Source organism: Abramis brama (genome assembly GCF_963993115.1).
Source record: "Abramis brama genome assembly, chromosome: 4".
Classification (NCBI taxonomy): Eukaryota; Metazoa; Chordata; class Actinopteri; order Cypriniformes; family Leuciscidae; genus Abramis; species Abramis brama.
The window spans coordinates 58906840-58917923 of NC_139966.1; the positions used below are offsets into that span (position 1 = coordinate 58906840).

The window sequence follows — 11084 nt, forward strand, 5'->3', positions numbered from 1 at the left end:
TATTTAAACGAATTAAAATAATTTCATTTAAATAAAATAAATTTGAGAAATTTGTTTTAAATAAATAAAAAATAGCAGTGCATTTAAAAAATAAATCAATAAAAATAGGATTAAACTAAGTCTAAATATACATAAATTGGTTTAAAATAAACATTTAAAATAAATGACTAAAATATAAATGTATGTAAATAAAATCTGATAAAACTAAAATAAAACTTGTTTTAAATAAAAAAATAGCAGTGTAAAAATGTAAAAAGATTAAACTAAGTAACTAAATAGTGCATAAATTAATTAAAATAAATTTAATTTAAATAAATTATAACATTTGATAAAAATAAATCAAATCTAACTAATGATGTAATGTAATAGAAACTTGTGCATTTATAATATTAATTTTCCACAGTATTTATTGGGTGTTTATGCATGAGAATATCTTTGAGATGTGGAGATCCGGCGCACTCGGGAGAGGAACGACTCAGCACAACTCTGACCACACACACACACACAACTCTGACCACACACACACACAACTCTGACCACACACACACACACAACTCTGACCACACACACACACACAACTCTGACCACACACACACACAACTCTGACCACACACACACACTCACACACACAACTCTGACCACACACACACACACACACACCTCTGGATTCTGAAGTGTTTCCGTGTCTTACAGTCTGAAACACACACACACACACACACACACACCTCTGGATTCTGAAGTGTTTCCGTGTCTTACAGTCTGAAACACACACACACACACACACACCTCTGGATTCTGAAGTGTTTCCGTGTCTTACAGTCTGAAACACACACACACACACACACAGTCTGAAACAGTAATTAAAGAGCTCTAATGACGAGAGAGAGACAGATTCAGATCCACTGTTTATATTGTACAGATATTCATAATCACAAAGCAAAGCTACATGTTTAATAATAAGACATGCTTTTATCCTGCAACAGATTACAACCTCAAACACGTCATATAAAAATATACATTTGAGCTCTAAACACTCTAGACTGAGACTCAGCGATGGGGAGTTAGCTCTGTGAGAGCGGGCGGATCGACGCCGGTGACGAGTTCACCCTCATCATGTGACCAGAGATCATCATCATGTGACCTCCTCCAGGTCAGGGGTCAAACCGGCGGATCGAGGGAAAGACCGAACTTAAAAGTACAAAAAGTAGAGCTTTGAAGGAAAGTGCTTTAAGGTTCAGTTAGTGATATAAATATATACTGGACACACTCAGATCTGTGTGTACGAGAGCAGGAAGTGCTAGCGTTGGGATCATTCAAACGGTTGTAAAGTGCAAAAAGATTTTGGCAACAGTCCGTCTTACAATGTCTAATATTTACCGTCGTAAAGAATTAAACAGATTATATAACGCATCACATTCATCTTCAAAAAGGTTCTAAAATAAATAAGTAAAAGGAAATGTTTACAAAATCTCACAGAACGTTCCAGACAGAGCCTGAACTCTTCCTAGCGTCCGAACGGTGAGATTACTGGGAATCTGTACTGGGGAATGAAGCTTATTACAGACTCTGAGACGTCCGGTTATTAGAAGCGTCTCATGAACACTGAGTGAACGAACGGGGTCAGGGGTTAGGGGTTAGGGGTCAGGGGTCGTTCCTAAGACGTCTTGTTTGCGGTGAACTTGCCGTTCTTGGGGATCTTGTTGCTGGAGCTCTGTGGCGCTTTCTGCTCGTCTCCCGTTAGAAGAGCCTTGATCTCCGACGGGATCTTCCCCTGATCCATGGCCAAACACCACTGCTTATACTGGGACACAACAGGGACACAGTCAGACGGAGCTTCGGGATCAACTCTGAGGAGTCAGAGAATCCATTCCTCACTGATGCATTCGATTCTTTTATATGTATGAAAGACTGGAGGAATCTCACATTAATGAATCACTCGTAAAGAGTTCACTCGCTTCATTACTGGATGAATCAGCGTTTTTGAACGAATCTCTTGAGTGAATGATTCAATGACTCACTCGTAAAGAGTTCACTCGCTTCATTACTGGATGAATCAGCGTTTTTGAACGAATCTCTTGAGTGAATGATTCAATGACTCACTCGTAAAGAGTTCACTCGCTTCATTACTGGATGAATCAGCGTTTTTGAACAAATCTCTTGAGTGAATGATTCAATGACTCACTCGTAAAAGGAGGTTGCATTCGAAATCACATACTTCACTACTATATAGTGTGTGTGTGAGTGAAGGTGTGTGTGAGTGTGTATGAGAGTGAGTGAGTGTGTGTGTGAGTAGGTGTGTGAGTGAGTATGAGAGTGAGTGAGTGAGTGAGTGTGTATGTGTGAGTGTGTATTAGAGTTAGTGTGTGTGTGTGTGTGAGAGAGAGTGTGTATTAGAGTTAGTGTGTGTGTGTGTGTGTGTGTGTGTGAGAGAGAGAGAGTGTGTATTAGAGTTAGTGAGTGTGTGTGTGTGTGTGAGTGAAGGTGTGTGAGAGTATGTATGAGAGTGAGTGTGTGTGAGTAGGTGTGTGAGAGTGTGTATGATAGTGAGTGTGTGTGTGTGTGTGTGTATTAGAGTTAGTGAGTGTGTGTGTGTGTGTGTATTAGAGTTAGTGAGTGTGTGTGTGTGTGAGTGAAGGTGTATGAGTGTGTATGAGAGTGAGTGAGTGAGTGTGTGTGTGTGTGTGTATTAGAGTTAGTGTGTGCGTGTGTATTAGAGTTAGTGAGTGTGTGTGTGTGTGTGTATTAGAGTTAGTGAGTGTGTGTGAGTGTGTATGAGAGTGAGTGTGTGTGAGTAGGTGTGTGTGAGTGTGTATGAGAGTGAGTGTGTGAGTGTGTGTGTGTGCGTGTGTACTAGAGTTAGTGAGTGTGTGTGTGTGTATACTGTATAGCGAGACCTTCGGAATCGACTCCGACTCCTTGATTCCTCACTGATGCATTCGATTCTTTTATATCTATGAAAGACTGGAGGAATCTCACATTAATGACTCACTCGTAAAGAGTTCACTCGCTTCATTACTGGATGAATCAGCGTTTTTGAACGAATCTCTTGAGTGAATGATTCAATGACTCACTCGTAAAAGGAGGTTGCATTCGAAATCACATACTTCACTACTATATAGTGTGTGTGTGAGTGTGTGTGTGTGTGAGTGAATGTGTGTGTGAGTGTGTATGAGAGTGAGTGAGTGTGTGTGTGAGTAGGTGTGTGAGTGTGTATGAGAGTGAGTGAGTGAGTGTGTATGTGTGAGTGTGTATTAGAGTTAGTGAGTGTGTGTGTGTATTAGAGTTAGTGAGTGTGTGTGAGTGTGTATGAGAGTGAGTGTGTGTGAGTAGGTGTGTGTGAGTGTGTATGAGAGTGAGTGTGTGAGTGTGTGTGTGTGTGTACTAGAGTTAGTGAGTGTGTGTGTGTGTGAATTAGAGTTAGTGAGTGTGTGTGAGTGTGTATGAGAGTGAGTGTGTGTGAGTAGGTGTGTGTGAGTGTGTATGAGAGTGAGTGTGTGCGTGTGTACTAGAGTTAGTGAGTGTGTGTGTGTGTATTAGAGTTAGTGAGTGTGTGTGAGTGTGTATGAGAGTGAGTGTGTGTGAGTAGGTGTGTGTGAGTGTGTATGAGAGTGAGTGTGTGAGTGTGTGTGTGTGCGTGTGTACTAGAGTTAGTGAGTGTGTGTGTATACTGTATAGCGAGACCTTCGGAATCGACTCCGACTCCTTGATTCCTCACTGATGCATTCGATTCTTTTATATGTATGAAAGACTGGAGGAATCTCACATTAATGACTCACTCGTAAAGAGTTCACTCGCTTCATTACTGGATGAATCAGCGTTTTTGAACGAATCTCTTGAGTGAATGATTCAATGACTCACTCGTAAAAGGAGGTTGCATTCGAAATCACATACTTCACTACTATATAGTGTGTGTGTGAGTGTGTGTGTGTGAGTGTGTATGAGAGTGAGTGAGTGTGTGTGTGAGTAGGTGTGTGAGTGTGTATGAGAGTGAGTGAGTGAGTGTGTATGTGTGAGTGTGTATTAGAGTTAGTGTGTGTGTGTGTGTGTGTGTGTGTGTGTGTGTGAGAGAGAGAGAGAGTGTGTATTAGAGTTAGTGTGTGTGTGTGTGTGAGAGAGAGAGAGAGAGAGAGAGTGAGTGTGTATTAGAGTTAGTGTGTGTGTGTGTGTGTGTGTGTGTGTGTGAGAGAGAGAGAGAGAGAGTGTGTATTAGAGTTAGTGTGTGTGTGAGAGAGAGAGAGAGTGTGTATTAGAGTTAGTGTGTGTGTGTGTGTGTGAGAGAGAGAGTGTGTATTAGAGTTAGTGAGTGTGTGTGTGTGAGTGAAGGTGTGTGAGAGTGTGTATGAGAGTGAGTGTGTGTGAGTAGGTGTGTGAGAGTGTGTATGATAGTGAGTGTGTGTGTATTAGAGTTAGTGAGTGTGTGTGTATTAGAGTTAGTGAGTGTGTGTGTGTGTGAGTGAAGGTGTATGAGTGTGTATGAGAGTGAGTGAGTGAGTGAGTGTGTGTGTGTATTAGAGTTAGTGTGTGCGTGTGTATTAGAGTTAGTGAGTGTGTGTGTGTGTGTGTATTAGAGTTAGTGAGTGTGTGTGAGTGTGTATGAGAGTGAGTGTGTGTGAGTAGGTGTGTGTGAGTGTGTATGAGAGTGAGTGTGTGTGTGTGCGTGTGTACTAGAGTTAGTGAGTGTGTGTGTGTGTATACTGTATAGCGAGACCTTCGGAATCGACTCCGACTCCTTGATTCCTCACTGATGCATTCGATTCTTTTATATTATGTATGAAAGATTGGAGGAATCTCACATCAATGACTCACTCGTAAAGAGTTCACTCGCTTCATTACTGGATGAATCAATGAATGATTCAATGACTCACTTGTTTTAACAGTCACTTGTCTCCACCTACTGGTGTAATGATGTTATTGATACAATCTTTATCTAAAGCGAAGTTAATTTCAGAGGGTGATTCACTGTGTTTTGATCACTACCGTAGACATCAGTGTTTATATCCAGTGCTCGTGATAATCTGAATTATTGTAGACAGTTTGAAGAATTATTGAAGCGTTAGTAAAGCGGTGAGAGAGTAAAGGTGTGTCTGTGGTGTTTACCATGTCCAGCTCCTCTCTCAGGGCACAGATGGCTCTCTCTTTACTGGAAACCAGTTCCTCCAGATACTGGTAGCGCAGCTTCTTCCGCGCGCGACACTCGCGGGCGCTCTGGCGACTGCGCTCCAGCTTCGCCTTCAGGTCGATCTTAGCGGGTTTACGCCCGCGCTTGCCTGGCTTCTTCACTTTAACAGCCACCATCTGCAGATCACACACACACACACACACACGAGGATCATCAGAACACACACACACACACACACACACACACACACACACAGTCATATGAGGATCAATATGTGTGTGTGCAAACAACTGAAATCAAGACTACATTTACACTCTTTTGTAAAGCTGATTATTGCTGAATCATAAATGATTAATTTTGCATCATAAACACTTGAATCAAAACTAAACTGAATGCTGACAAGAAAAATGCTCAGAACGTTCTGTCAGCGTTATAAACAAACGTTCTTCCAGTAACATTAATAGAACGTTCGTTCAACATTATCTGCTCTTTTATGATGTTCTCAAAACATTCGAACAAAAGCGTCAATCACGGAACGTTTTTACCAGAAACATTCTAGTTGGACGTTTTATAAATGTTACTTGTTTCAGAACGTTCAGAGAACAATAAAAAGTAACGTTCCATAATGTCTGAAGAATGACACAATGGAATGTTCCATTAATAACGTTCACAGAACCAAGAAGAAACGCTTTAAAACATAAAAGATGGACGTTTTGAATAATCAGAAATAACGTTTCCTAACTCAAGAACATTAGCAGCTCATCCTGAAACACAGATGTGTTCGCTGGGCGGTACCATGGTAAAGATAGAGTGATCTTTTAAACCGTGATTCATGTACAGTAATATTATTAAGCTTCTCCAAGGTACTTCAAATAATATTATGGCACATAAATCGTGGTGTTAAAATAGTTACTTTTGTTGACTGAACTGATGTGACATTAACCAAACATGCGTTTAATGTTCATTTGTTCATGTAACGCACCTTACTGTCATCCATCGCGTGTGTTCCCCTCAGTGTGGGTCTCCAGTCGCGTTCTTATCCTCGATCATTCAACTCTACACGATTACAGAGAGCGACTGAGATGATTTTTACTCTGTTTATCAACAGAACTGGCTGTGTTTTTAGCCGAATGCTAACAGAGCTCTTCCGGTTATGGCGCAGGTAACGCCCACCGCGCTGCATGCTGGGACCTGTAGTTTCTTCCTGACTTTGGCACGCTAGGCTAAATAATTCTAGAAAGATCAACAGTTACGTCACACAAGAAACTGACATTACGTAATACGAATGTTTTTATAAATGTGTGTTACATCACACAAACAGACAGTAATTTCAGTTTTACATATTTGAATTACATCAAATAATTTAGCAGACTCATATAATATATTAATCAACAATATTTCTAATAGCCTACTGTAATACTAAATTTAAATATTTATTATTATTGTTTTTGTTATAATCATTATTATACTATTATTAATAATACTAGTAATGTGTAATAACATGTGTTATTACTGTACACACACACACACCACACACACACACACAAACACACTCACTCTCTCTCTCTCTCTCTCTCACACACACATTTAAAAGTACATCGGGAACACATGTGATGTCTCTATTAACTCAACTAATAAATATATGTCCTAAGAACGTTTTCATAACGTTCCCATTAAGTTATGAAAATGTTATTTCTGAACGTTCTCTGAAAAACGTTAGACGAACGTCCAGCTAAAATGTTTCAGTAAAAATGTTCCATGAACGATGTATAAAATTAGGTTTTTGAGCAGATCTAATATTAATGTTACTGGGAGAACGTTTGTTCATAACTTTGAGAGAACTTTTCCAGAACGTTCTGAGAATGTTTCCTGTTCGCTGGGAATCCACTAAACGACAGCGGGTTTATGTGTATGATTCTCAGATGTGTAACGCGTCGAGATTGTGTAATTAATAAAGTTCTGCCGCTGATCGCGAACGGAGAGCCGAAGCCCCGCCTCGCTACACTCTTTACCGTGTTTTCCTCAGCTTGACTCTCTCCCAGCGCGAGGACGAGCCGGGCTTCTGCTTCTGTCCCCGGAGAGCATCTGAGACTCGGTTCTCGGGGTTTGGGGGTTTGTTGAGTGTTTGAGGCCGGTTAGTCTGTCAATGACGCCATGATGTTATTTTTACCCGATGATCTCACGAGCGCCGAACTCACTCAGAGTTCACCAGAACCGAACTAGCCGAACCGAGGCTCACTAACCCGCGCTAACCCGCGCTAACCAGCCGTCCGGCTTTACCTCACAAACACACGGAACACAACTTACGGTGAGTTCATTCGGACACGCGCTAAATGAGAAATAGATCGCGGAGGCCGCAGTGTGTGTGTGTGTGTGTGTGTGGGGAGAGAGACACGATGTTCTTATTAGCTTCGTTTACTGTTTGTCTCTGTAAAGTTGGTCAACATTATTTTAAAAGTTCTAGAAAGTAGCGCGTGTTCAGCTTCTTTACTCTGCTGTCTTTATACAACTATGAGTATAAATATATATAATGCATTTGTGTGTATATGTGTGTGTATTTGTTGTGTGTGTGTAAACCATGAGACTGAATGATTACCATATTGTGTATCTTTTTAAGGCTACTTAAGAGAATACTATAGTATTTGTGTGTCAAAAGGTCCGTTAAATGAATAAATGTAAATCTGTCCAAATAACCATGAAACTAAAATCGAATCCGTGAATAAAAACATGGTAATACCATGGTACTTCATGGTTAGCAGGTCACATGATGACGTCTCTGATTTCAGGATATTTGTGTAAGGGAAGTTGGACTTGTTTATTTCCCCATGAAGACGCGCGTGAGGAACAGAGACTCTCTTACATCAGGAGTTTCTGGAGAAGCGCTGGAGCTGACGTCAGAGTCTCCAGATCACCCGTTCTCACAGCGGACTGATTGACAGCGAGTTGAGATTGATTGACAGCGGATTGATTGACAGCAGTTTGAGATTGATTGACAGCATATTGAGATTGATTGACAGCAGATTGAGATTGATTGACAGCAGTTTGAGATTGATTGACAGCAGTTTGAGATTGATTGACAGCAGATTGATTGACAGCTGATTGAGATTGATTGACAGCTCGTTCTCTTCTCCTCGTTTAGCAGAGCCTCTCACTGGTTTGTTCAGCTGTGGTCGGGAATCTCGTTATGAAGAACTCGTCATGTTCTGGAGGAATAGAGAATTTCCCCTCATAAAACCAACATGTTCTCGTCACTCGCTTTCATTTCCACAAACCCATGATTGGAAAACGCAGCCGGTTAGATCAGGATCTGCGTGACCTTTGATCTCACAGTCGTCTAATTTAGTCAGCTTTATTTTCTGAGGCGCTTCAGATGTATAATAGCAGATCGAGTGCGAGTCCATCAGCAGATTCTGCTCGGTCCTGAACTCAGACTCACTTCATCTGATGATCTTCAGGAACTGAGTCTTGATTTGAGAGCGTTCAGATATTAGTGCGTGTACATTAATGATACTTCTGAGATGGAGCTCAGAGACTGAAAGCAGTGCGTGTGTGTGTGTGTGTGTGTGTGTGTGTGTGACGGGTCGAAGTCCTCTGACTGTGATCTCAATCAGCTGTTCACCTTCGCTCAGCAGAAACACACAGCACACACACTCATTCATCTCGGCCTTCACACACACACACACACACACACACACACACACACACATATCAGTGTTTGTGTGTGTTTAGCAGTAAATGCAAGTAAGAAAGTCATATTTCTGAGATAAAAAGCTGCAGTTATCTTCATCATTCAGTGGTGGAGACTCTTCACACACACACACACACACACACACCTCGTACCGGAGACCGTTCGGAACGCCAACAACAGAACAGCATCGGCAGCCAATCAGAGTCCAGGATCACGGAGCCGTGTGTTGTGTTGTCCTCATGATGATGAGCTTCCACTGTTCCTCTGCTGATCATTACTGCAGACTTCATGTGTTTATATAAAACATAATCTTGGATCGTGTGTGTGTGTGTGTGTGTGTGTGTGTGTGTGTGTGTGTGTGTGTCTGCAGGAGCTCTGGATGATGAAGAGCAGCAGAGATGATTGAGGAGCAGGAGCTCCATCTTTATAGAGACACTGTGATCATGTGAAAGACTCACACACACTCACACACACACACTCACTCACACACACACACACACACATACTCACTCACACACACACACACACACACACTCACACTCACTCACTCGCACTCACACACACACACACACACTCAAACACACACTCACTCACGCAAACACACACACTCAAAGTCATACTCACACACACACACACACACGCACTAGTTTCCTCTAGCTCTGTTTGTTCGCCTGCCGAACGCCATCAGGGTGACATCATCATCTTCATCATCTTCATCTTCATCATGTGTCCGCTGCTCTCCTGAGCCCGAGGGAGTGTGGGTATGTGTGAGCGTGTGTGTGTGCTGGGGCCCGAGGCGCTGGTGGCGCTGCTGGAGGGCGATCTGGACCGGGTTCTGCTGATCGACTGCCGGCCGTTCCTGGAGTTCAACACGGGTCACATCATGGAGGCCGTCAACGTGCACGGGTCCAAACTGATGAAGAGGAGGCTCATGCAGGACAAGATCCAGATCAGCGAACTCCTGATGCACTGCGCCAAGAGGAAGGTGATCACACACACACACACACACACACTCACACACACACTGCGCCAAGAGGAAGGTGATCACACACACGAACACACACTCACTCACTCATACACACACACACACACACACTCACTCACTCACTCACACACACACTGTGCCAAGAAGAAGGTGATCACACACACTCACACTCATAAACACACACTCACACACACACTCACACACACACACACACACTCACTCACACACACACACACACACACACACACACTTCGCTAAGAGGAAGGTAATGGCATCTCCAGAATGTGTGTGTGAAATTTCAGCTCAAAATACCAGATCATTTATTATATCTTGTCAAATTTGCCCCTTTTTGGGTGTGAGCAAAAATGTGCCGCTTTTGTGTGTGTCCCTTTAAATGCAAATGAGCTTTAGCTCCGCCTCCGTTCAGAAGAGGGCGGAGTCTTTACACGAGCTTCAGAGACTCCGGCAATAACAGAACAGGCCAATCTCACTCATCCAGAATCCCAGAATCACCAGCAGCGAGTGCAGCCTTACGGAGAGACTCAGGAAGAGCTTCTGGATGTTAGTGGAGACATTTCTGCAGTTGTTGTGGAGTTACACTGATCATCTCATCATCATGTTTAACTTCTCCACAAGTGTCCACAGTTCCTGAGGTCTTTATAAGACAGCGGTGACATGTTCTGGTCAATAGTGTTCAGTGCTCGTCTGAGCTCAACCACAGAACAGCTTCAGGCTTTGCTGGATCTTCATCAGTGCGTTAGAACTGGGCTCTGCTGTCGCTCGCGAAACCAAATGTCGGCTGGTGTGTGTAAACCATAGACTGTAAAAAATATGGACAAAGCGTCTGTGACGTCACCCATAGACTTTCTGAAGAACGGGTTTGAAGCCGTTTATGGGGGGTATGGGCGGCGCCATCTTGGAAAATCTTGGGAAATCCTAACCCCGCCCACCTTCTGACGCAGCGCGCGTCACTCAGCTCGCTCTGCTACTCCAGTTATCTCTGTATATTTTAGGCAACGAAATATGTTATAAAACACCACACTAACTCTTTTCGTTTTCATTTAAAGAAATCTTAAACATTATAGCCACACAAATGTGGTTCAGGCAACGCGTATTGATTATATTCACTGCACATAACTTTAGCCTATTTATAACAAAACAAAATATAAAACACAAACCTGCCTCTTTTCGTTTTAAATATAATATAAAAATATTAAACATTTTAATATGGTCCAGGCAATATGTGCATTTGTACTAAACAACAGATGTTGCAGTAAACAACAGTACAGATC

General features: G+C 42.2%; 2 protein-coding genes across 3 annotated transcripts in view; one reads left to right on the top strand and one right to left on the bottom strand.

The window, feature by feature from the left end:
* Nucleotides 1–892: 892 nt before the first annotated feature.
* On the bottom strand, nt 893–7252 carry crebl2 (cAMP responsive element binding protein-like 2). Of its 2 annotated transcripts, XM_084112692.1 has the most exons (4): nt 7132–7222; nt 6102–6352; nt 5098–5295; nt 893–1801 (listed from the first exon to the last, which is right to left on the bottom strand). In XM_084112692.1, the coding sequence occupies exons 2-4, from the start codon at nt 6114–6116 to the stop codon at nt 1655–1657; spliced, it is 360 nt and encodes a 119-aa protein (XP_083968818.1). In that variant the 5' UTR covers nt 6117–6352; nt 7132–7222; the 3' UTR covers nt 893–1654. The 2 variants fall into 2 exon arrangements, with proteins under 2 accessions (XP_083968818.1, XP_083968819.1); XM_084112693.1 differs by lacking the exon at nt 6102–6352 and having other exon boundaries at nt 7132–7252.
* A 35-nt stretch (nt 7253–7287) lies between these two features.
* dusp16 (dual specificity phosphatase 16) overlaps nt 7288–11084 on the top strand; it is an 11325-nt gene continuing 7528 nt past the window's right edge. Inside the window, exons 1-2 of the mRNA XM_084112690.1 lie at nt 7288–7427; nt 9178–9792. Of these exons, the coding sequence (XP_083968816.1) occupies nt 9571–9792 (222 nt within the window). The 5' untranslated portion in view covers nt 7288–7427; nt 9178–9570. The remainder of the gene's footprint in view (nt 7428–9177; nt 9793–11084) is intronic.